The sequence below is a fragment of the Ambystoma mexicanum genome, chromosome 4p, assembly GCF_040938575.1.
Source record: "Ambystoma mexicanum isolate Mex_15411 chromosome 4p, UKY_AmexF1_1, whole genome shotgun sequence".
Lineage (NCBI taxonomy): Eukaryota > Metazoa > Chordata > Amphibia > Caudata > Ambystomatidae > Ambystoma > Ambystoma mexicanum.
Genome location: NC_090927.1, coordinates 583,711,468 through 583,737,683, shown reverse-complemented (window position 1 = coordinate 583,737,683; position 26,216 = coordinate 583,711,468). Strand labels below are relative to the sequence as shown.

Here is a 26,216-nt window from a genome sequence, read left to right as displayed (position 1 = left end):
ACTTTGCAGACACTTGGCCTCTTTTGCGACTGTGGATCTCATCGTCCTGCACTACGGCAGTATGCATATGGGTTACGTGGCTTGTTTAGGTTTGTTCCGTCAACTCAGGAAGTTGCTCTTTGCAGTGTGGCACCTTTTTCCAACTGCCCAGGTGCTCGTCTCATAAATACATCCAAGAAGAGTATGGTCACTGGTGATGAATGTTGTTCTGAGCCAGACGCTGGGAGGTGTCTCATCAACAGAAGCCTGTCAGATTGTGTGCACGCTCGTGGGATGTTCTTCTGCAACAATTATCTCATTAGTTCTGGAAATGCAGAGTTTTTGCATGCAAATGTCAGTTCCACTTGGTCCATTGGCAATGCGGTTTTGTTTTCCAATCTACAGTATGAAGAGTTAACTGTAACATTGTGACCACAAGAACACAGAATATCAATGAGAAACAGAAAAAAAGGTGTCTCGCTACAAGCATCTAAAACGAAACAATGAAGAAAAAAACACAACCTCTTTGGAGAGCCGCCCTTAAAATCGAACTCCCCTATGCTGCTTTGAATATATTCCCCCACGGTGGCACGCAGCACGAAAAAACCTCACCCGGGGATTTTCAGGATGGCCATGGAAATGGGACTTTGCAGGCCGAGGTATTGCGCAATGCCGTTTCTGGGTGTGGTGTGTACGCAGAGGACTGGTGTTCGAAACTGAAAATGTTACAGGGGGGGCTCTTCAATGTAATTGGTGGATGCACGTGGAACATTCTAAAAGAACACAACGGCGTGCAGGAAGGAAGTGGAAAGTGAAGAATTGTGGATGCTTCAGTGGGCAACGGCTGTAGCGGTACTTGGGGAAGCGCACGTGCCACATTCTGCGCTTCTCACCATGATGGCCAATGGAAATGGGACTGTGGGCATTGTCCAATCAGGTGCTCAGGGTATGCCTCACAGCCAAGGGCGGCCATAGGGAGGATTCCTGCTTCACTGGGGCGTGGCCCTCGCCGTACTTTCGGATGCTCACGAGCCATATTCTGCACGTCTCACCTTGCTGCCCAATGTAAATGGAACTGTGGTGATAATCAAATCAAATAGTTTGGGGGTGGTTCCCATAAAGGCCCGGTCATGCAGTTGTATATTACTCTGCGTAGTGAGGCTGTCTGACATGGCAAAACGCATTGAGTTAACTTTGGGTGATGCTTTTGTGATACATATCCACAAGTATGCCCTGAAAAGACACTTTGATGGGTATTGAGCTTTGGAAGGCATGCACACATTGTGGTGCGCCGTGTATGACGGCCGTTTCCCAGATATGCATGCACTTTGCAGAGACCTGGCCACTTTTCATACTGTCTATGTTATCGCCATGCAGTACCGTGCTATGTATATGGGTTACCAGGCTTGTTTATGTGTCCTCTGTCCACTGAAGAGGTTGCTCAATGTCGTGAAGATGCTTTTTCGCACTGCCAAGGTGCTTTTCTGGTGCATAACAGTAATAAGAGTATGGGACAATGGTCATGTACGTTGTTCTGAGCCAGAGGTTGGAAGGTGTCTCTTCAACAGAAGCATGTATTGTTTTTTGTCCGCTGGTGGGATGTTCTTCTGCAGCAATGAACTAATTAATTGTGGAAATGCAGAGTCTTTCCAAGCAAAAGGCATTTTCGTTGTCCACCGTTGGGAATGCTGTTTTGTTTGCCCGTCTACGGGATGTGTTTAAGACTGCAACAAAGTGGGCAGAAGAAAACACAAAGGCAAATGAAACCTGAAAGAATGGGTGTTTCAGTAGAAGCATCTACAATACAACTTTTAAAAAAAAATGCAATTTTCAGAGCTGTCCTTACAAACGAACTCCCCTACCCTTGTTGTAATTAATTCACCAGCGCCTGCACGCAGCACGAAATCAACATCCTGGGATTTTGAGGATGGCCATCAAAATAGGACTTTGCAGGCTGAGGAATGGTGCAATACAGTTTCTGGGTGTGGTGTGTAAACAGAGGACTGGTGTACAGAACTCGTACAGTTACATGGAGACCTCTTCAATGTGATTGGCGGATGCGTATGGAACATTCTAACAGCAACCAATGCTGGCGTTCTGGAAAGAAGGAAGAGGAAAGGGAGGAAGGAATGTTTCCGCTTCATTGAGGTACGGCCTTTGCAGTACTTGGGGAAACGCACGTGCCACATACAACCCGTTTGCAGCATGCCACCTATGGGAATGGGACAGTGGGTTGCTGTTATGCTCACCTGGTCTCTGCGGAGGCGTTGGGCTACAGTTGCAGCCCTTCCTGGAGTTAGATCACCCCCCCTTCTGGTTTCGTCCCCTGCGGATCAGCTGTGGGCGGCGACAATCGGTGGCACTGCTCCTGCACGAATATGGGAAAACGTGAACGCGCCGATAGCTGACTGCGGTATCTCCCAAACCCTTCGACCCAAGATGCAATTACAGTGGGCACGTACCGGCCCATAAGTATCACCTGGTAAGTGTGAATGATGAGCTCTCCGTCCTGCAACTTCTGGCAGGGCGCTTGTTGATGGACTAGAGTTCCTTCACTGATTCCTGTGTAATAGTCCAGTCCAGCTGCGACTAAACTCCTCTTTCTGCTTTCTCTCAATGTCTCATGTCTTTTACCCTCTTTCTGCTTTCTCGCAATGTCTTGATGTTATTGCTCTCAATGTTGTTTTTCACTGAATAACGTTCCTCTGTTTTTTCCCAAATAGATGGAAATGCGGCCTAACTACGGCTGTGCAGGCGTGGAACGCGGCTGAGCGGAAGATGGATGCAACCGCAATGTCCGGCAGCAGGTGAGTGAGGGTTTTAGGGAAGGCGCAAGGTTTAATGGCAGCGCGCCCTTAACGAAATGTCTGTAAAGTGTCTAACCTTGTCTTTTGCAGGTGCTGCGAGTTTGGATGGAGTGCGTCGTGCCGCGGTGACCAGATGATGCGGTCTGCGTTTCCAAGATGTTTGCAGGTGAGCAGCGGTGCCAGAAAGAAGTGTACAGGTGAGAGCAGGATCCTCTGGATGGTAAGTATGAATGTAGATGGCAGGATCTCTCCAGGCAAGTTGAATCCCAAACGACGGTGAGCGTTACGCTGCACGGAGGTGCAGAACAGCGCGAAGCGTGTACCTTAGGGTTGGGCTGGCTTTTATAGCTGAGCTCTTAAGGCCAGACCCCTTAGCTCAGTCCTGCCTGCCACACCCTGCCACTCCTAGAAGTTGAACGTGCAGATGCAGATGGAGGCCACACCCGGACTGATTACACACAAGTGAGAAGTTCTTGAGAGTATTCCTGCCTGTAATAAAAGAGTTCTGTTCCTTTTCAAGCACTTCTGCCCATAATGGAAATGTCTCGTTTAAGTTCTTCCATGAGCCTGGCGCCAAAGGCGCCAGGACTGCGTCCAACCAGCACCCCCCCCCATGTATAAACGCCCCAAAGGGACGTACGTGAACCATGATGCCCCCTGCTCCTGCCACTTGATGGTGCCGCCCCTGTGATCCTGGGCAAGTGGCCATGACAGCTGCAAAGTAAAGGACATTAGGAAGGTACCGGCGGAAGTCCCATGGGAGTGCCCGCGAGATCATGAGTGGCAGCTCCGGCTGAACACATTCTGAGCCTGGCAAACCACGTAAAAGTAGGCTTCCATACGGTCTCCGCTGTAACCTCCCGCCAGAGACTGACTCACCTAAATACAGGGAACATGAGCAGGACAATAGCATTCGTATAAGCAGATGCTGAAATGTATGATACAAGGTGACTAAAATATAAAGTCAGTCCTATTTGTGAAGCGTTAATCTAAGCACACCAAATTAACCTTCACGTCTGGTGTGATCATTGACAGGCCACTACAGGGGGCCATCGCAACTGAGGGTGTTAGTTATAGGAAGGGCGGTTAATACTTTTCTCAATTACTGTGCGTACTGTGCCGAGTATCCATTACTTGCAAAGAAATTGCAGCACAGCAGAATCGGTCCAACCACACTTATAGGGCATAGTAGTGGGGCCTGCTACTCTGTTTTGGGAAGCTACAAACAGATTGGGGCGAAACTTTGTGGTGTGGCCTTTTGTAGGAATGCTGTGTGGCCTTTTGTAGGAATGCTGTGGAGAACTTGCACCTGGAAAATAGGTCTTCATTCTTCAAAAACATACATACATGTGCAACGGCACATTGTGGTGTATTTGCAAGCGAGTACTTTCCGAAAAACACTCGGTACATTGTACAACTGTACTTTTCTGCTGTTCGAGGGTCTAGATGGTGTCCGCAAAATAAGGGCCCACGAGCAGCGTGGGTGGCGGTCGCCACTTTTCTCCTATGGGACGGCTGTCCGCAGGACGCGTTTTGGCCGGAGTACCTTGTGCGCATGAGCATAGGTGTCCTATGCACACTGTTGCCACTTGTGTACTGAATAATAGTGAAACACGTGTGCGTCAAACATTTTGGAAGACGCTGGATATAGGGTATAGCAGGTGGGATGTTTATGTGTATAGCTACTTGTAGGACGTGGGTGGGCGCCTCCAGCTAATTAAAGTTCCTTCGCATTTGCTGCACAGTGGTAGTGTTACCAGGACACACAGGAACAGATCCACATGGGTCTACTTGCACAACAAGCAAACGTCCACTCGCACACGTAATTATAGGTGGTGCACAACATGCTCCCATGCGGATCATGTTGGCGTGGAACCGATGCTTCCATTGTCATTGCGAATAGGCCGGGCAGATGTGGTGTCCGTAGGACACCTACCTTTTACTTATTTGTGGTCATTCTTACGAGGACTGTGTGCCGCTGAGTCATAGCAGCATTTAAAAAACCAAACAATACCACATAACCACTCCGCAACAATTACAATAGCAACGTTCACTTACACACATTTATACACACCATTAGGAAAGGGAAGGGGTAGTAGAAGTGGATACTTATTGTGGGGATTTCCACAAGCTTGTTGTGGGGGGAGCAAGAGATTGAGGTATCACCATAACATTTCCCATCACACGGATTTAGAGGGGATGGTGGGTTGTGACATGGTGAAGGGGAACACATACAGGTTTGCCAGTGCTGCTTTATTTTGTCAATAATATACCCATGTACACAATCTTTTCAGGCAGCAGATCTGTCCACCAATTTCTCCATTTTGGCTTCCACGCTGTCCATTTCTCTATGCACAGAGTCTTTCCTTTCCTATGCCTGTATGCTGTTGTGCAAGGGTTGCCGCTTGTACTGCCTTCCTTTCCTTTTTTCAATATGTTCTCTTACCGAAAAGAGAATGTGTTTGGTGTACATGCAGCAACATATATTACATAATTTACGGTTCACACTACTGTGCGTACCAATAGGGTTACTATAGAAAGTCTTCGCATCTTGAGGGACATTTTCATCCTGCCACTCTAAAGTGCTTGCCATTGCTGCATTAGAAAAAGACACGTTATGCTTCTGTACTATTGTATACTACAGCACCTGTGCCATTATTACACAAATTCTACTGTCCTTACTACATTGTAGTGACGTTCAGGCCATCGCACTTTACAGCCGTTACTCTGGCCGCTCCATCTTTGTTGCCATTTACAGTAGCAGTGCAGTAAGATTGTTGAAGGCAGACGTCACTTCTGTTCTTGATGCATTCCGTTATGGAGTACTCCCCATGCCTTTGTCCTGTTTGCTTCATAAGTACACAATTTGCACACCTACTCTTTTTTCCCTTTCAATTCTTCCACATCTTACTGTTTGCATATGTTCTTTGCGTTTGGTGATTGCTACCACTATGTAAGAGAGTGTCTGCCTTCCTCAGCAGGTTGGATGCCACCCCATCTCAGCAAACGCAGTGTCCGCGGCTGCTGTCCACATTAACATGCATGCACTTTCACTTTATTGGACACTTCTTTACAAACTAAGGGTATCCTGCTAAAAACCAATTAAATTCACTGACAAAAAACATTGTGAAAGTGTTAGGCAGAATTCTGTGCAGTGCCCTTAGGGACCACTACACACAATTAAGACTGCAGGTGTTAATACAAGTTTTACCTTTTTGTATAAGCCTGTTCTACTATGTTAAAGTGGTAGCAGTAGCGGAGCAGCCAGGCTTCTCTCAAAAGTATATGAGCAGTAGCAGAGATTACACAAGGGGACCACAATTACTGTGACTCAAGCAAAACACGTACATTGTTATAAAAACAACAATTCTATTAATTCAACACCACACGTAAAATACACTACAACTAACCAATTCACTTTGTACGGTATAACTCTAGGTAAGTACCCTATGTTTTAACGGACCGGTGTTGTGAAACAAGAAACGTTACCGGGAATACATATGCGATCACTTTTTGAAAGTAATGACAGTTCGGTCTTACTAAATAAACGCGTATCCGCGGCAAGAAATGTTACGGGGGCAAAAACACACTTAGCACCTGAGATACCCAGAGAGAGTTGGGGGCAAAAATCATAGGCAATACTTTTGTCAAGGCAGACAGAATCAGAGAACACTCATGGACAGAAATTCAAGAGTCAATAGGCCGGAGCCAGTGTCAAGTGGAACCGGGTTCCGGTTGTCGATCACACAGTCGAACAGTTCACGATTCAGCGTAGCCAGGAGTACTTAGATATTGTCAATGGAGGAAGCAAAAGTTATAAGAAGGAGGGAAGATAAGGACAAGCCTTGTAGGAGGAGGAAAAGAGGATTCTTCCTCAACCAGAACACAGTACCTTATTCAATGGAGACACTAGTGCCACGGCAGTTGTTCCTGGTAGTTTCCTGGAGTTTCGGCAAGAAGGAGGACGTCTGGAGGGGTCTGCACCACACAGGGCTGAAGCCGGCAGCAGCGACTGTGAATAAAAAGGTGCGCTCTTTAAAAACAGGAGAGGCTCTTCAGATGGCTATCCGGACCACTACAACAGTGTGCATCGATTTCGACCACGAAGAGCATCCTCTGGCTGTAGAAGATGAGCTGGTTATCCCCACCAGGCTCCAGGGAAGAAGACTCCGGACTGGATTTTCACTGGTTGTTGAAGGGTAGATAGCTCAGGACTGCAGCAGGGCTTCACCGGGACGGGATAGTTGCAGCAGCCGGCTTCTTCTCCGCGGTTCCTTGTAGTTCCAGTGGAGACTGACTTCTAGCCCAAGAGTCCTGCCTTTTATGCGAAAATCCTCTATTCACACAGCCTGGCTGTCAATCACCCAGCAGGGGGGTTGTCCAGCCCGGGCAACCACCTCAGCCAATCATAGCAAAGTGCGACTTGGGTTTCCGAGGATACCCTGTGCAGGGGGTGACAACACCCCTCCCTCACATTCAGCCCACCTAGACACCCAAGCCCCTAGAGGAGGGCTTCTTGGCAGAAGCCCACCAAAAGACAATGAACAAAGAAGGCAAACCTGGTTTGCCGCACAAAGTAAAACACAAGAAGGACTTCAACAAAAAAATGGCGAATAAACCCGACCGGAGCCAAAAGAAAAAGTATTTGGTCAAGCGGGTTTAAGTTTGAGGCTAATATAATAGCCTGCAACAATACCACGTTTATATAGTATAATCGCGGTAGAAAAGTTAGGGTAGATACCACTGCCACCAGCCAAGTCTAAATGTTAAACAAGTGAAACAATGCTCGAGGAGGTACAGATAAAAGGGCTAAGAAGTAACCCTTTCCAATACTCCATGTAAGATGGGGTGTACTGGATCTGTGGTTAAATGACCAAGTAAAGTTAATGGCAACTTTACCCTTTTCAGGGGGACAATAGTCAGCCCCAGAAATGGAGTTGGTGGGAAGTAAGAAAGACAACCCTGTGTCACTGCACTGAAGGTGCTGTGCAACACACAAAAGAAGGGGGCTACTGAAGTGGTGTACTCCAGAGCCCACAATCACAAAAACCGATGAAATACACATAGCAAAACATGGGTAAGAGTGGGGGAAAAGCTCACACTCTTACCAAGTGAACGAAAATAACTCCAGAAATCCAGCAAAGCTGCTGAGGGACTCACTAGGTAAGGAAATTAGCCATTGAATGAGAATTCTCCCTAACAGAAAGGAACGTTATGCTTCAGTTGCCCTACTACAACCCTCACCTTTACTTGAAAAACTATGGTAAAGCAACGTTATGGTTAAAGTGTCGTACTAAAAACCAATGAAATTCACTAACAAAAAAACATTGTTAAAGGGACGTTATGGTTAAGTTGCACTACTAAAAAACCTATGAAATTCACTGGAAAAACATTGCTACAGGGACGTTACGGTTACAGGTAAAACCGAAAAAACCCCAGAAATTCACCAGTTATGCTAAGGTACGCAACCATAACTCACGCTACCACTGTGCACTGCAAGGACCAACACCCAGCACCTCAAGGATGACATCACAAATGTCATTGATGACATCACTGATGCCATCACATGTGCCTTTAGTTTTACTAACAAGCGTCCACAAGGGATTGTCAATATAATGTTGCCACAAAACTATCCGAGGCCATTGAGAGAACCATCATTAGATATATAATTCAGCACATATTCCATTGCTATAAACACCATTGCACTACAGACCTCTTTCCAGTATAGCAACCACCTCATGCAGAAACGTAGGCATTCTCTGCAGCATGCACCACAGAGGTCCAATATTCAAATGTTTGCCATGTTATATAGTACAATGATAAATGCTTTATTTTCACAGTTTCACCTACTGTGAAACATGTAATAAGTAGCTAATACCCCCTCAGTTACTACATATTTCTAGTACTACCCAGTACACACAAAACAGACCACAATGCACAGAAATATGCCCATATACCGGGAAAGTAAAGTTAGCAAAAAAACAGCAGTATTACCAGTAAGTGTTCATAAGCTAACTGATTATCTTCATGCACAGAAATTATTGCTGTGTTTTACGCCTGCTTCTTCCCCTGTGTACATGTATCACATTATGTGACTGAACCCTTAGGAAAAGAGTGTAAGGACATACGAGAAGGGTAAGGTCTACAAATATAGTACCTTCTGCATGTTCACTTCCTGCCCGTCAGTGAAAAAAAGCACCTGCCCTACAGATGTTAGTTACCAAAAAAAGAGGGAGCCAGATATGCGATGTCAATGACATTTGTGATGTCATCCTTGAGGTGATGGGTGTTAGTCCTTGCAGTGCACAGTGGTAGCGCAAGTTATCGTTGCGTACCTTACCATAACTAGCGAATTTCTAGCCGTTTCCAGTTTTACCTGTAACCATAACGTCCCTGTAGCAAGGTTTTTCCAGTGAATTTCAGAGGTTTTTTTTTAGTAGTGCAACTTAACCATAATGTCCCTTTAACAACGTTTTTTGTCAGTGATACATATATATATATGTATTTGCTAATGCAAGCAGCCGTAATTATAGATGCTATGGTGTACCGATACACAGGAGCACGCACTTACTATATTACATATCGCCATTGGGTTGCATGCTCAGGTCTCCTGGAGTAAAGCAGCTCCGATAACCGATTTACTATTACTATTAATCTAGAGTGGCATAGTCACAATACGTTTGGCAACCACTTTGTTTTTTCACCACTTTAGGCAAAGCACTTAGGCTCACTAGAATAGCAGCATATAACTTTTTCGAATGAGTCAAGACCTTGTGACACAGGTTACGGCTGGCAAAGATCCAGGTAATGCACAGCGGTTTTGCTGTGTGAGGTGTAACAAACAATACTTTTTGCACAACACATTAACTGCAATAATCCAGTTTCCTGTATTTATAATAAGTTGATGTTTTCACACATTTAGAATAGAAAGTAGTTTGGCACAAACATGTTAGGGAGAATTCTCATTTATGGCTAATTTCCCTTACCTAGTGAGTCCCTCAACAGCTTTGCTGGATTTCTGAGGTTTATTTTTTCCCACCTGGTAAGTGTGTGAGCCTTTATCCCACTCTTACAGTGTAATTCTGTGTGTGTTGTACTTTTTGTGCTCATGGGCTATGGACTGTCACCAACTCCCTAGGCATCATCTTCTTACTTTTGTGTCACACAGCACCTTTAGTGCAGTGACACAGGGATGTCTTTTCGACTCCCCTTGTGAACTCCATTTCTGGGGATGACTGCTGTTCCCCAGAAACATATAAAGTTGCCATTAACTTTATATAGTCACTTTACCACAGACCCAGTACACCCCATCTTACATGGAGTATTGGAAAGGGTTACCTCTTACCCTTTTTTGTCTGTGCCTCTTGGAGCTTTGTTTCGCTCCCTTAACATTACGACTTGGCTGGTGGCAGTGGCATCTAACCTAACTTTTCTACTGTGCTTATCTTATATAACGTGGTAATGTTTTAGGCTATTATAGTAGCCTCGAACATAAAACCCGCTTGACCATATAGGTTTTATTTTGGCTCCGGTTGGGGTTAGTCGCCATTTCTTTTTGTTAAAGTCTCTTGTTGTTTGCTTTTCGCGCCAAACCAGGTTTGGTTTCTTTGTTCACCGTCCTTTGGCGGGCTTTTGCAAATAAGCCCTCCTTTGGCATCTGGGTGTCTAGGTGGTCTGAATGTGAGGGAGGGGTTTAGTCACCCTCTGCACAGGGTCTCCTTGGAGACCCAAGTCGCACTTTGTGTTCATTGGCTGAGGTGGTTCTCCAGGCTGGACAACCCCCCTGCTCTGTGATTGCCAGCCAGGCTGTGTGAATGGGGGATTTTGGCATAAAAGGCAGGACTCTTGGGCTGGAAGTCCGAGCCGCCACAGGAACTACAAGAACCGAAGAGAAGCGGAGAAGACGACGGATGCAGCAATTCCTGGATGCCCGGTGAAGCCCTGCTGCAGTCCTGAGCTATCTACCCTTCAATGACAGAAGATCCAGTCCGGAGTCTTCTTCCCTTGAGCCTGGTGGGATCAACCAGCTCACCTTCTAAACCCAAAGAATCCACTTCTGGGTCGAAATCACTGCACAGAGCTGTAGTCGTCCGAATAGCCATCAGAAGAGCCCTCTCCTGTTTTTAAGGAGTGCACCTTTTATTCACCGTTGCTTTGCTGCTGCTGGCCCCATCCCTGGGTAGTGCTGATCGCTCCAGACGTCGTCCCCACGACTGAAGCTTCAGGAACCGTGAGTCTGCAGGAACTACCTGGAACTGCCGTAGCACCAGCTTTCTTCATCTGAATAAGGTACTGTGTCCATTTGGTCGTTCTCTCCGTCCAACCTTGAAGAATTGGGGTGAACCCTTTGCCTTGCCAAAGGCTTGTCCTTTCTTTTTTCCGTCTTATAACTTTTGCCTCCCTTTGACAATATCGAGTACTCCTGGCTACGTGAATCTCGAGCTGTTCTTACTGTGTGATCAACCACAACAGAGCCCCTGCTCCATGTGACACTGGCGCAGGCCTATTGACTTATCTGCCTCTTAGAACACGTCCTCTTGATTCTATTGCCTTGACAAAAGTATTGCCTATGATTTTTATCCACTATTCCCTTGTTTTTATTCTATGTCCTAAGTGCATTTGACTATGGTTACATTTCTGTCTGCGGGTACGCTTTTCTTTCGTAAGACCGAACTGGCAATACGGTCAAAAAGTGATTGCGTATTAACCCCCGGTAACATCTTTGTTTCACAACACTGGTTTGTCAAATCCTAATGCACTTACCTTGAAGTGACCTGAACAAGAGGAATTGGTCGTGTGTAGTGTATTTACAGTGTGGTTTGATTTAATAGAAGCAAAGTGTTTTGTGAACAATGGTTTAAAAATAAAGTTACTTATATTTTTTAACCAGAGACCTTGGGTCGGTGTCTTGAGTCTCAGTAATTTGTAGTCTTTTTTTTTTTTTTGTATTTGGTTTATTTAAGGAAAAAACCTTTACAGTTAATTCTTTACGATACATAATATACATTAAAAATTTGTTTAAAAAATAAACAAGGACTAAAAAATGACAAAATAGTGGAGTAAACACATTCACATATACAGGTTACACATAACAGTGTTTCATCAGCACTTAATGAAACACCTTGCAGTTAGAACAAACAGTTTCTAAACTCTCTAAGAATATTCAATGCACATGATGATTACAAAATGGAGGAGACACAATATAAATGAACAATGTAAATGAACAACCACAATATAAATGAACAAAGGCACAGCTATCTATGCTCATTTTCAGAACAATACAATAGTCAGATGAGACAAATTATATAGGATAATAGTCGCTAGTAGATAAATAAAACAAATCTTTGGCCGAAATAGTTTCTAAACCATTTCCCGAAGGTTATTCAGTCAGTTGTCAATACTTCTACCATTTTAGCTTCAATAATTACAAGTAAGTTTATCAATTTAAGAATCAGGCTTTGACTATAACCTTCCATGCAACGTCTCCAGAGAGATTCCCTTGAGATAACTGAACAAGAAAATGAACTATCAAATATTTGGATACGCCATAACTCAAAATAAGAGCAATAAATCACCAGATGTTTTAACGTTTCGGGCGTATCAACATTTTCACAAAAACGACAGAATGTCGCATCAAGACTCTTAGAACCAACAGCCCAATTTTTTGTACGTTGACGTGTGAGAAATTGATTTAATCTGAAACGCATATAGATTTTCCTTGCAAACGCAGAAGAAGTCCTTTGTGTAATCCCTATTACTGCTCATTTGCTCTTGAGAGAAGACTGGCTGCTCAGCCATCGCTACCACTTTACTGCGTAATTCAGGTTTGTACCAAAGGTGAAATTGTACTGCCACTTGTCCTAATCTCATGTAGTGGTCCCTAAGGGTACTGCATGGGATTCTGCCTAACAAAACGTCCTACTGTGCAACAAATAAGCCGAATAATACAGATTTAAATATGCATTAATCTTGGAAATTGTTCTTTATCCCACACCACCTTTCTGTCACAGTGGGCCTCGGAATGAACGTAAATTAGCTATGAATTAGCAGGGACAAAATAAAGATCCAGAAACAAGAGGCAAGGTAACCAGAGATCATGCACAGTGGCGACATTCCTCAAATGGTTAGCGACTAGTTCTGCCTTTCTTCATATTACTTCCGTTGCATATCCGATTACTTTGTTCAGCTTTACAGTCTACTTTCAAATTTACATCCACATTCTGGTCAGCATGGAAAGAAACACTCCATATTTACCAATGCAGTCCATCTATATACTCTGCTGTCTGCAGTATAATCGGATAAAATTAAATAATCAAAAATTAGGTTCGCATTGCATGCTTCAGCCCTCAACATTGGACCCTTCACCCCCTATCCTTGTCCCATATCATTCAGTGAAAGAATACGGTATTAGCTTTAAAACTAGCCTCAAACTGGCATTTTAAACTGAATTCCGCTCCGGCTTTGCTCACCTACAAACTGTCAAGATGCACATTTTTAAAGCTCTCAAATCCATACTTGGTTTGGCAACATCAATTTCTTTGACCTTTCATTCAACCTCATCTTTTGGAAAGAGCATCTGAATGCGGCACCCCAGTCACCTAATTCTGCGCCATGGCCGTCTCTACCTTTTTAGAAGCAAGTTCTTGAAATTGTATCTCTACATGCCTTCCAGACAGCTTCCCCTCAAATAACAGCCTCTCAGTTCATCATTACTATTATTTAATTCTTTTAAAGCGTCATGCGTGCATAGATCTCAAGGCACACGCATAACAAAACGTATGAACTAGCGTAAAAAATAAAGTAGCAAAAATCAGAAACATCAAGAGCCGAAGAATTCAAGCCAAAAGGGCGAACTCAAAAACCAAAGAAATTACTCCCACTTCAAAGAAATTATGCTTCAGAGGGCCTTTTCCGATTTTCCCTCCACACTCTGGAACCCTCCCTCATAACTAACTTGACAAACACCCCTTTGTTGAAGCATTGACACAGGAGCTGCTCCACCAATTATCTCTCCTGCCATTTCATTTTTTAGCTCAGTGGCAAGAGTCAATTTTTGTGCTGAAGGTGGTGTTCTCCAAACACCAATTATATTAATACTCGGTTCATCCATGTTTTACTTAACGCACAAAGTAAAAACAGAGACAGACTCTACTCTGCCCGGAATACCATCAGCGGGGCTTCATCCCAAATATGTGGTCCACAAACTAGATCACAAAACTGTGCTGCAAGACTCAGACTTGAGCCAAATTCAAAATGGAAAGAGAAGAACTCAGGATAAGGACATTTCTAATTGGAACAGGTTCACTTCTTACATTGGGCCCAGCACTAATCTGCGCTTTGTTTATTTAATACCCATGTGCTTTCACACCAGAACAAATATTTTATTAAGCGGTCATTACGTACCCTTTGGTTTACCAGAATGTGCTGAACTAATATCTTTTGTGAGTTTCTGCAGTTTTTCTTCCCTTTCGCTGAACAGCCTCAGATACATTTCACGCCAGGATTCATATTCTAGAAGATGCTCGTTCCTGAAATCTTTCTGGCAGTGCTTCTTCCACAAATGGTCAGACTCTTCCACAAAAGACTATTTCGGATGCAAAAAAAAATAAAAAAATAACGTGGTTACCATATACTCTAAACAGCTCTTTCTACTGATATATTGATCATCTTCCTAGTCCAAAGGGAAAAAAGGCACTACTTAAGTAGCCCCGTAACATTATATTCCCAGCATTGAACTCGAGATGGCAAGGCTTCAATGAAAAAGATCATAGAAATCTATATACCAACTTCGGCATTAATATGTTGTTCTCAATACTAGAGCACCCAATTCTCTATATAGAAGACAAATCTCCATGTTAAGTCACAAATTCCCTGATGCATGTAGGTTTCTAAACGGATTGTGCAACAGAAGAACGGCTTGTCATATTGGCACGGGAGAGACTTGTATGACTCCAGGTATGGCAGAGTAGAAACAAACGCATATTTCCGGGCAGGATGACAGTCGTAGTTGGTGGCCAATTAGTGCATGGTAAGCCACAGGAAAATAACACGGGAAAGCACAGAGCCAGAGGCAGCAATCTGCACCAATGTCAAGAATAACCGAAGAGGGTAAGGGGTACATCCTTTCAATACAAGAATAAAAATTAAAAGAATCCTAAATCCACTCTAGGTAATCAATTATTAAAACTATTTTAAAGTATACTTTTCTAAAAACAGTACAATAAAATGCAGCTGACGTTTTTAATAACCTCCCTTAAAATGAGCTAACCTGCTAGGGTCAAACAGGTTTCAGCAGTGTTCTCTGAACAGACAGCCTTTGAACAAATTGAACCAACCAAACATATATAAACTTTAAAAAGAAAACGTTTGGCAAAGGGGTAGAACACTAATCTTTTGATATTCTTTGCCACATTATTAATTTTCTATTGCGATTTGTGAGGCTAGGTCTAAATATTATCAATCTCATTACTTCTCAAGTTTATTCTCCTATGCAGCTCTACTACTCGGGATACACCTCTGGCCTATCCTCCTTTGGATTCATCCTCCACTTTAACACTTAATTCTTAAGACTTCCTCATGGTCTGTCTCTAAAATTGAGACCATCAGGAATTTCCTTCCTAATAAACCTGCATCTTCCCCTCTAGTCTGTTCCCTACCATGTGAATATTCCTTTGCTCCCATTTCTGCTTCTGTTATTGCTCATACTAATCAGATTGCTGCTTCTTCAGATCCCATGCCGGTTTAATCGATATCAATTTTCCCTTGCATCTTACCTTTTCTTTTTATTCTATTAAGCTCTTCCTTGTAGTCAGGCTGTTTTCATAGTAATTAATTTTAAATTGGATACAGTTGCTCCTTTGATACATATTCACTACATACTCCCAATCCTTCTGATTTTCGCCGTATTTCTATGCTTCCCAATATCAAACATTCTGTTAAGATTGGTGCTCTCAGTATCTGTATATCTAACTCCCCCAATGTATGGTTCTCCTTTCGGTGTCAGATAGGCCTGGTTACTCAACCTGCTCATTCTGAATCAGATTTAATTTTGCATGCTCAACACTATAAACAGTCTACCCTTCTGGTGTTGCACAACCTTTCTGTATCTGATACGGTTAATCAACCTCCATTGCAACTGTCCTTCCTCTCTTGGCATTATCTTGGTTTCCTAATTTACAAGATGGCTTCTTCCAGTTTTTCTGGACATATTTTTCTTCCTGTAGGTCAATATCTAGCCTCCCCAAGTGTCTGTTCTTAGCCCTCTTTGATTTACATTATATAATTTACCTTTGGCTTCTTTAATGAAATCTTCTAGAGTTTGGGTTTTTTCTTCCTTCACTGATTCCCTTCAGCACAGTCTTCTTGGATGCGGACTCACTTTCTATGCTTAAACCCTACTAAAACTGACACTTATTTTCCAGCTTCTACTTCTCTTTTTATTGCTTTCTCGCTTTTGTTTCTGCCAGTTCAACTGTCGATCCCTAACTCGGACCATCATTTGTTTTATTTTTGCTTCAGACTTCTCTTTTTCATTGTGATGTCCTTTGGATAAAGTTGTTATATAAATAAAATAAAAACATTTTCACCCATTATTCTTGCCAATATCTTTGCACTAAAGTCTAAGCTTTACGTTCAAAGGGTGATTTTTAAGCGCCCAAGATAAAAAGGAGGAAGAATCATCTAGAAATACCTAGAGTAAACAAGACGTGAAGGGAAGAAACAGCCCAAGAGGATTTAACATGGCAGTGATTCAAAACAGTTACATTTGTGATGTAGCAAACATAGAATGCGTCATTGTCCAGGTCTACTGTACCATGCGCTTGACTACACATCTGTATCACACCTAGTAAATCATTTAATCAGCTCAAAAAGGGGACGTGCAAGCTGGCATTGTAGCAGATTTATCAGTTTCTCGAAATAATGAACAAAACGATAAATCAGGGGCGTGGCCCGGAGCACCGTCTAGCCAGATGGCTTCCTGATTTGACATTGTGGATGGAATAAAGCAAGGTTGCTCCTTTCCTCCTTAGAGGCCTGACTGGTGGTGAATGCCAGATTATGGTATGGGGTCCATCGCTGATGCCTGCCGTTCTACGACCTTGGGAAGCAGTGAATCTATGACTGAGGTGAGGTATGGACGAACCCAAGATGGTGGCCGTTACTCGCGGGCACTCTACAGACTGCTGCAGAGCGGCTTGGACAGCACAGCAGGTGAGGTGGAGATACACCAGTCTCCGACTTCCCGCAGGCCCCGATCTGTGGCTGAAGAGCCGGTCCGCTTTGCTCGCGCTCCCTTGGGGCAGTGATTGAGGCATACAACCTATTGCCACCACTGAGCCCCCACATCACCAGGGCCCACCATATGCAGATTGTCACACATGGCTCCCCCGGTGACCTCTGCAAGGTTGGGTCTGCGGGGCAGCGGTGTGCCATGAGCTAACCTGATATAAGGTACTAATAATTCAGCAGAGGTGGTCCTGGGTGATAGAACATTTCCACCGTAGTGCTTGCTGAGTGGTATCACTTAAAAACGGTCAGCCCCTGCCTCCCATGTTGTGGCCCACAGTTGGGGGGGGGTCCCGCAGGGTATTTGTGCGGATGTCCTGCCATCCACCCACCACCGGACATTCTGCTTAGTGGCACATCCCAACCCTAAGAAACATCACTCTGCGCTACTGTGACCCCTGGTAGCTGGCAATGGAATGTTCTCTGGAGCTCCTCTGCCAGCAGCCTGTGCAAGGTTCTTCCATATGAAAAAAATATTATAATTGATGGGTTCGAAAATGTTACAGTGCACCATTGACCACTCTAAAGTAATAGTGTTATATGTGGACCGGCTGCGGACACCTTTTCACAGAAATCCACCCATCCTGGGTTAAAGCCAAGTGAAACAAATGATAAATCTGAAAGAGTGAACCACGCTCTGGTTAATGCTTGTTCTATCAGATATATGCAATCACAAATACAACAAAAGATTTTTTGATATCCGTGGCTGAATATGCTTTATTCCGGATGTGACAGCCGACACATGTTTCGACCTTGTGGTCATTATCAAGGCCTTTTTCCACTGTATCAACCCCAATTCTCTTGAGATGACGGTGGTACTGTTGCGCAGTTAGTCAAAAAATATGACCAAAGGGGATATTCCCAATATGTAATACGTCTAAAAGTTAGAGCGACGATCAAGATAATCAAAAGTGGCAAAGAATAGGTCCAATATTAAGAATTTAGTAGATTGGTCCTCGGGTCATATCCCAGCCCCTAAGAGTAATATAGCTGGGATCTGACCTGAGAACATGTCTCTGCGCTTAACAGGCTTTCCGTGCAAAACGCACACTTCTCCAATACGGCTGTTCCGCGGCCGGAAAGAGGAGTACATACCCAAGGCACTCGCCCGGTGGGTGCGCTGTGCAAGAAATATTATTGAGCTGGGATTTGACCCATGCAACAACAGGCTTCCAGTACGACCTGCATCGCACCAATCTACTAATCTACCACTTTTGACTATCTGAGATAGTCGCTCTAACTTTTAGGCATATTACATATTGGGGATATTCCATTTGGTCATATTTTCTGACTAATTGTGCAACTGTACTGCCGTCAACCCAAGAGAGAATCGGGCTTGATACGGTGGAACTTACGCTCTACAAACAAAAAGGCCTTGATAACTACCACAAGGTCAAAACACGTGTCTGCTGTCTACATCAGGAATAAATCATTCAGCCACGGATATAAAAAAAAAAGTTGTTGCATTTGTGATTGCATATATGTAATAGAACAAGCATTAACCAGAGTGCAGTTCACTCTTTCAGATTTATCATTTCTTCCATATGAATCCTGGAGTTCGTATGGCATTGAGGAGAGGCAACTGTCATTGGGGATGAGCGGCTAATCGCGCAAGCTCACCTCATCTGTCACGACTCTGTATAATTGGTCTTTGTACTGTACAAAATATCTCAAACTGTTTGGGGCCTTTCGAAGCTATTGCTAAAACAACAAAAGCTGGCAAAAAAAGTGGCATCACTACGATGCTTCAACCAGTTGACATGAGTACGTGATCTGAAGTGATCTCAGCTCAAGTCCATGCCCCAGACATATCGGGGCCTGCCATCTCAGGTCTCCACCAAGTCAGGCCTGCAGGACACGCTCTCCAAGATCAAGAAATAAATCCAAATTAGCACTGCAGAGCCGTCTCATGAATTCCTTGCACTATTCAGTAACAGAAGATGAGTGTGTTGGAAGCTGAAATGAGTTGGAGACCACACTTTGAGAACAGTCCTATGAACTGAGCAAATGGTCATGCGAAATTGAGGTTCTAGAGAACCACTGTGATGAGTTGGAGGACAAGCAGGAAGACGCTAAAAATCGCTCCCGTAGAAAAGTCTGGATTCAGTTACGGTGCGGGACAATGAGCTTCCAGAGTTTGTCAAATGGCTCTTTTGCTCCATACTTGACAGCGGACTCTGCCATCGAGTCGGACAGAACCGATTGCAAGAGACCAACAACCCCCACAAATCAAGATATACCTCCAGATGTTTTTAACATGGGTGCACTTCTCCACAATTAACGCATAATGAGCGCTGCTCATGCTAAACCCACCATTAATTTTTGAAATATTGCAGTTTCGGTCTCCAAGATTTGGCAGCTTCAACTTTAACCAAAACGAGAGCACTATGAAGGAATGGCTAAAAAGCAAAGAGGTGGCATTTACATGGGGGTTCCCTACCGCACTTATCTTTTCATACCAGCATAAAAATGTTGGTCCATCAAATCCATGAAGGAAGGGGTGACACTGTTGAGATCAGGTAGAAATGAGGCGGATACCAAGGTTGTGGATGCTGGCTCCTCCTCGTGTCCTGTAGAGTCGAGGAAATGGACAAAGGTGGGGAAATAAAGGAAACCCAAGGGTTCGCCACATGGCATACTAGACAATGATTGACATCAAAACTGTGGCAGAGAACAGGGACTCTACAAATATCTGGTTACACATAGACACCTTGTTTTGTACTTATCTTCTGCCTCAGAGGAGTACGGCTTTCCTGTTTGGGCTTTGGGGGGAGAGCGTTACCCCTATTATTGTGTTCTGTGTCCCTCCAAGTCAGGTTAACCGATCTTAAGATCCACTGGACAGATCTGTGTTGTTCGGTTCAATATGTTTAGCATGTGTGCTTCAAAGAGGGTGGGAAAAGTATTATTGTGTGTACAATTGTCTGTTTGGTCAGCAGATCCTATGTGCCATGCTTGAGGATTTTCTCCAGATGGATCTCTCATTTTAACTAGCAGTTCACAATCTAGCCTATGCCACTGATGAGGGCAGGTGATGAAGGGGGTGGGGAGAATGGTATTCAACTGGGGACCTGGAATGTTTAGGGCTTGAACTTCCTAGTGAAGAGGAACTATTAGGCTTATCCCTGTCGATTGTGTTTCTGCAGAAGACCAATTTGCTTCAGCGCGATGTAGGGGATGAAGCATAGGGCCTTCCCACATCAATACTTTGACTTGCTTGGGGGTAGCTTTACTTTTGGCTGAAAATGTTAAGTTTTCTAATGTTTTGCAGGGTCCCCTGTGAAGATATATGTGTATCAAGGGTCACTAGTTTGATCATAAATCTTCTTTAATTTCCCTGTCTGCCCCCAATAATGGGCAAGACCACTTTCTCAATACCTTTGTCCCCCAACTTCTGCCTTTGCAGAAGGCCATTGGCGATTAGTGGAGACTTTAACCTATTCCCCAATCCGTAAATTGATAAGACCTTGCAGCCAACCAGAGCCAATTATAGGAACGCCATCTCGTTTGCTTCACTATTGTACAAATTTGCTCTGGCTGACACATGGAAGTTATTCAATGGGGAAAATAGGTATATTCTCCAGGCTGGACTTGATACTGCTTCCTAGTGCTTTGTACCTGTGTGTTCAGGGAGCAGAAATTGGCCTTCGGACACTTTTTAATCACGCCCCAGCATCAGTCTCCTTAGCGATTACTGGTAGACCCCCACCTGTCAGGCACTCATGGAAACTATATGACCCAATATTGAGGCACCCAGTGTTTTTTCAGGACATAGCAGATTTTACATCAAATTATTTTGAGGAAAATAGCAGTACAGATGACTCTATGGCTATCATATGGGACACTATGAAGGCATTTGTAAGGGGGGGGGACTTAATCAGTAGCACCACTGCCTATACCATAGAACGCAAGCTGGTAGAAACGCAATTGGAAACAGAGGTACGAATGGCAGAGGCTGCACAAACATGTGGTATCTCATGGGATACATCATAAACTGAAAGTGTTACATAATAAATTAGAGGCACACTTAGCGGAAAGATCGGCTCATGCAATACTTAGACCCATGCAACACTATTACATCCACAGTAATAAAGCCAATCAACTATTGGAGTATGAATGAAAACTTTTTTTTTTTTTAAAGTAGGGCACGCAATTACATTCCAGCATTGAGAGAGGAGGATGGCATCATATGGCACAACAACACAGACCAATTAGCAATAATCAAAAAATACTTTACCACTATGTTCTCTGGTGAATGTCTGTTCCAGGCGAGGCAACCCGATTACCTAGCAAATACCCATATTCAGTGACTGTCGCCGAGACCCTGGAAGGGCCCATACAACCCTCTGAAGTGGAATGGGCCATTAAAACCTTGAAAAACAAAGCGCCGGGTCGGATGGCTTTACCACCACTTTTTACAAAAGATTTTCTTCCCCGCACGTTCCACAACCAACGACCCTGTTTAATTCTCATCTGACTTCTGGCACTATCGCCCCCACTATGGGGGATATCAACTACTATATCAATACCCAAGCCGTGCAAAGCCCGAACCAGCTGTGACTGATACTGTCTGATCAATTTAATGAACAACAACGCTAAGTTGTACTTCAAAATTCTGGTTCACGGGTTGCAGACAGGATTTATAAAAGTATAAAAGATCGAAGTAATGACAATAATATCCGAAGGGCTCTCATCTTGGTTGATACTAGCCATAAGGAAGGAGCTGAGCTGGGTATCATTACACTGGATGCCATAAAGCTTTGAACAGGGTGAATTGGTTTAACATACTGGGTACTCTTGAAGCTTTGGACCCAATTTTGGTATATTAGTCCTTGCCAATTACCAAGCCCAATCGCGATCAGAGTTAACAAGCAGTACACGCCGTACTTAGCTATCGCACAGGGAACTCGGCAGAGTTGGCCCTTTGCTGCGGATATTTGCATTAACCATGGAACCATTTGACTGTCGAGTTAGAAATAATGAGAGAATCAAACGGGCAGTGTTCGGTGATGTGGAATATAAGATCTCTCCGTACGCAGATGACGTTATGGAGACTCTTCGGAATCCATGTTACACCCTAGAAGCACTACTGGCTGAGCTTGTGGAGTTTAGAGCCGTCTCAGGCTTCTTTGGCAATTACAGCAAATCTTTTGTTGTTGACGCCTTGGTTACCCCTCCTGACTCAACGGCTCAAGGAACTCTGCCGGATAAGCTGTAGCCGAGAGCCCATTTCCTATCTGTGTAGTTGTTCTCTACATTTATTTAAATTTGTAGAGCGCACTGCAGCCCACAGGCATCAAGGCGCTATATCAGAGCTTAAGAAGACTTGATTACGGGTTACAAGGAAGCCGCCCAGGAGTGCTTGTTTACAGTTCAGTTCAGAGAAAGTGTTTACATAGTATCACAGAATAAATGCTAGTGCATGTTGCCATAAAATACATGTTGAAACAGTCAAACAGGTTTGTTTTGATGGCTTTGCGAAAGGCTGAGTGGGATTCAATGATCCTGATGTGAGGCGGTAGGGAGTTCCAGAGTAGGGGGGGGCGACAGCGGGGAAGCTGGAGCCGCCTGCCCGGACCCTACGGGTTCTAGGAACAGATAGGAGGTTGGAGTAAGGGGATCTGGAGGGTCCGAGGGTGGCGGGTTTGGTGATTCTGCATGAAAAGTGGGGGGGGGTAGGAGGGGGGTTGTGGAGGCACTTGTGAGTCAAAGCGAGGGCTTTGAATGTGATCCTATCCTTGACTGGGAGCCAGTGAACCTGTCTTCTGAGTTCCGAGATGTGTTCTGTACGCGCGAGGCCGGTGGCGTCTCTGAGCGTGTTATTTTCAACGATTTGGAGTTTGGCAACATTCTTGGCAGAAGTGCCGATGAGTAGTGCATTACAGTAGTCAAGCCTGGAACCAATTATGGCCCTGGCGATGGTGAGGCACTTTTACTGGGACAGGAAGGGTCTGACTGTGTTGAGTTTAGAATGATAGGCAGATTAGGAGGCTATGGTGTTGACCTGCATGTCCATAATCAGGTCGGGTTTGAGGTAGACACCTAGTATTTTGATAGAAGGTGACACGGTGATGGGGATTTTATCAATGGAGAAGGTGGAATATTGGTTATCCAGTTTGCTCAAGGTGGAGGGGGACCCAGCTAGCAGGAGTTTGGTTTTCTCACTGTTGAGACAGAGCCAGTTTTCTGCCATCCAAGATTGCATTGTTGTGTAGATGGAGTTTAGGGTGTTCTGGTTGGCATGGTAATCACCCGAGAGGGGGATGAGTACCTGGGTGTCATCTGCATAGTTTGTGTACGAAATGCCCAAGGAGTAAAGGATTATGAACAGTGGCCTCGTGAAGAGGTTCTAGAGGGTGGGGGCCGTGCAGGAGCCTTGCGGAACCCGCATTTGATGGTGCTGGGGTTAGCGCATGAGTCAGAGAAGACTTTCATTGCTTTGTCCTTTAGAAATGAGTCGATCCATTTGCATGCCCTGTCAGAGAAATTGGCTTCTGACGAAAGGTGCTGGCAAAGGGGGGTTTTGGGGTCGACCAGATCGAAAGATGCTGAAAGGTCCAGCAGCAGCAGGAGTGCAGGTTTGCCTACGTCTCTGAGATAGTCGATTTGGTTTTTGAGTTCAAGGAGAGCTGTTTCGGTCCCATGACAAGGTCTGAATCCTGATTGCCTAAGTCTTAGGAGTTGGTTCTAGAAATTGCGCCACAGCAAAGATGTGTGAAAAAACAAGTTTTTAATTATAGCACTCTCATATGTTCAACCTCTCATCCGAGGTGCCCTTCGATTACACGTGTTTCGGCGGCACATCTGATGCCTTTCTCAAATCAAGGCATTTCTTAAACACTTCAATTACTGTTGCATGAAATTTCAGTACAATTGCATGATCACAAATAGACAGAAAAACAAGGAGTGGTGGAGGGGCGGAGTGTTTAGGTTTAGTGAAATACATGTTAATAAACAAACAGAATTTCAAACCTTACAAAAAGAGGAACATTTAAAAAATCTTCATCAAATTACTTTTCTCCCTCTCTCCTTTAATGAATACAAAGAATTGTGCATTCTGCATTTTGTTAGTCTGTATTTTGGGCCGATAGCTGTTGATCACTAGTATAACTTAGCACCACAGGACTCGCGTCATAACATGGGGGAAGGAACATTCTGCGACCCAGATCGAAGTTAATAGAACAAGCTTGCTCTTTAGTGTCCTTGTCTCAGATTCCTTTTATGAACTCTCCTGGGATTGTGGGGGCCGTCAGTTTCTCATTACTGACCTCGACAAGGAATACAACCTATTATATGAAAGTTATACGTCATTGGGGTACACCAGTGGGAATGGGCCCACTAACACCTATCTAGAACAACCTGCCTTTTCAACCGGGTATGGCAAACGGGCAGTTTGAGTGCTGGGTCATCAGGGTCTGGAAACGCCCCAGCAGCTCTATAAGGAGGGGAACCCGTTCACCCTCAACAAATGCGAAGCAATTTTTTGCTTGGAAGAGAGAACGGTTCAGATATGCATTGCTGGGGCATTTATTTATTTTTATATATTTTTATTGGCATTTATATAGTTACAGCCGTGCACTTCATTTTACATGCCTACATTTAAGTTAATAACAACAAACAACTTAACAAACAACTTCCTACACGTGCCATGTGTTATAACATCGGTTGGGGGCAAACTCTTCAACGTCGGCGGGTTAGCTCTTTTGTGCTCTTCATGTCCGCCGGTTGGCCACTGTCAATTGGGTGCTGTGGAATGATGAACTGAGCGCATCGTGGGCAGTTCCTGCTTTGATTGGTGTACTCATGGGGGTGAAACATGTCCCAAATCCACGCTTTCCATGCTACACACTTGTCGTTACCATCAGGTTCCGTTCTGTTCGCTCCCTCCACCCATACCCTGGTCTCTGCCTCTGCCCACCTTTCAAATTCATTTCGCCATTTTCCGTATTGTAGCCCTGTAGCGGCTTTCCAAGACATGGCGATGGTTCTCTTGGCTAGTATGCATGCCAGGTCCATAAACCTGATTACATATTTGGATTTGCTGGTTCTGGGGTAGGCACCAAGGAGGCATTCTTTCAGTGACCACTCATACCTTGTTACTCCCGCCTCCCTGCAAGGTCGCTCTATGCGCACCCAAAAACTTCTCACACGCATGCACTCCCAGAACATGTGTAGGTCAGCATTCTCGCCGTTGCACCACGAGCAATGCAAGCTCGCTTCCTTGTTAAATTTAGCTATCCAGTGCAATGGTTTCTCAATACTGCTTTGGGAAAGCTCAGTATTCTATCCCACTCTTTCTCCGTTATGTCTGCACCTAGATCCTTCTCCCATTGCTCCTTCAGTGCTATACTCTTAGGGTTAGGTGTGTCTACTAGCATGCCGTACAGCTGAGAAACTGCCCTCCAGCCGTCATTTAAATTGTACATCAGGGTCAGCAGTGGGTCTGCCTGTGGTTCCTCTGGCCAGCCCTCCCACCTTTCCTTGGCTATTTCCCGGATTCTGTGGTGCCAGAGAAATTGCCCGCTTGGCAGCACCTCTAATTCTGGCATTGAATCGAATTCCCCGAATACCCCACCTTCATATACATCTCCCCATGTGTATATCCCTTTCTCCTCCCGTTTCCACACCACCGCCATGTCCGTACTATCTTTGCATGTGTTGGCCGCTATTGGCACCTCCGGTGAGTAAGGGTTTTCTAGTTTTAGCAAGTATTGTACTCCTTCATATCGTCCTACCCAGTTTCACCATCAGCGGGATTTGCTTGGGCCCTCGTGTGATACCCATATTTCCTTTAGTTTAATGGGGGCCACTAGGTGTTGCAGTTAGTCTGTTTCCGAAGTAGACTCATCTGCCAGGCATTTAATTACGTGGCTGAGTTGAGCCGCAAGGTAGTACCTCTCAAGGTTTGGCAATTTCACCCCAACTTTGTCAAATGGTAAGTATAGCGTTGCTAGTGAGAGTCTATGGCGATTAGCGCCCCACAAGAATTCTTGGAGCAGCACTTCTAAGGTGTTAATAAAAGGACACCTTGATGTAGTAGTGCACGTTGCTGAAGTAGTATAGGAATCTCAGGAGGATCATCATTTTAGCGATGGCCACCCGCCCCAACAGGGATAGCGGTCGCTTGGACCAGAATTTCATGGA

General features: G+C 44.5%; 1 protein-coding gene across 2 annotated transcripts in view; it reads right to left on the bottom strand.

The window, feature by feature from the left end:
* The window catches only part of LOC138453366 (elongin-A-like), a 1,511,245-nt gene that overhangs the window by 482,344 nt on the left and 1,002,685 nt on the right, over positions 1-26,216 (bottom strand). For both annotated transcript variants that reach the window (XM_069606133.1, XM_069606134.1), the window contains one exon: positions 14,190-14,370. In XM_069606133.1, coding sequence (XP_069462234.1) covers positions 14,190-14,370 — 181 coding nt within the window. The remainder of the gene's footprint in view (positions 1-14,189; positions 14,371-26,216) is intronic.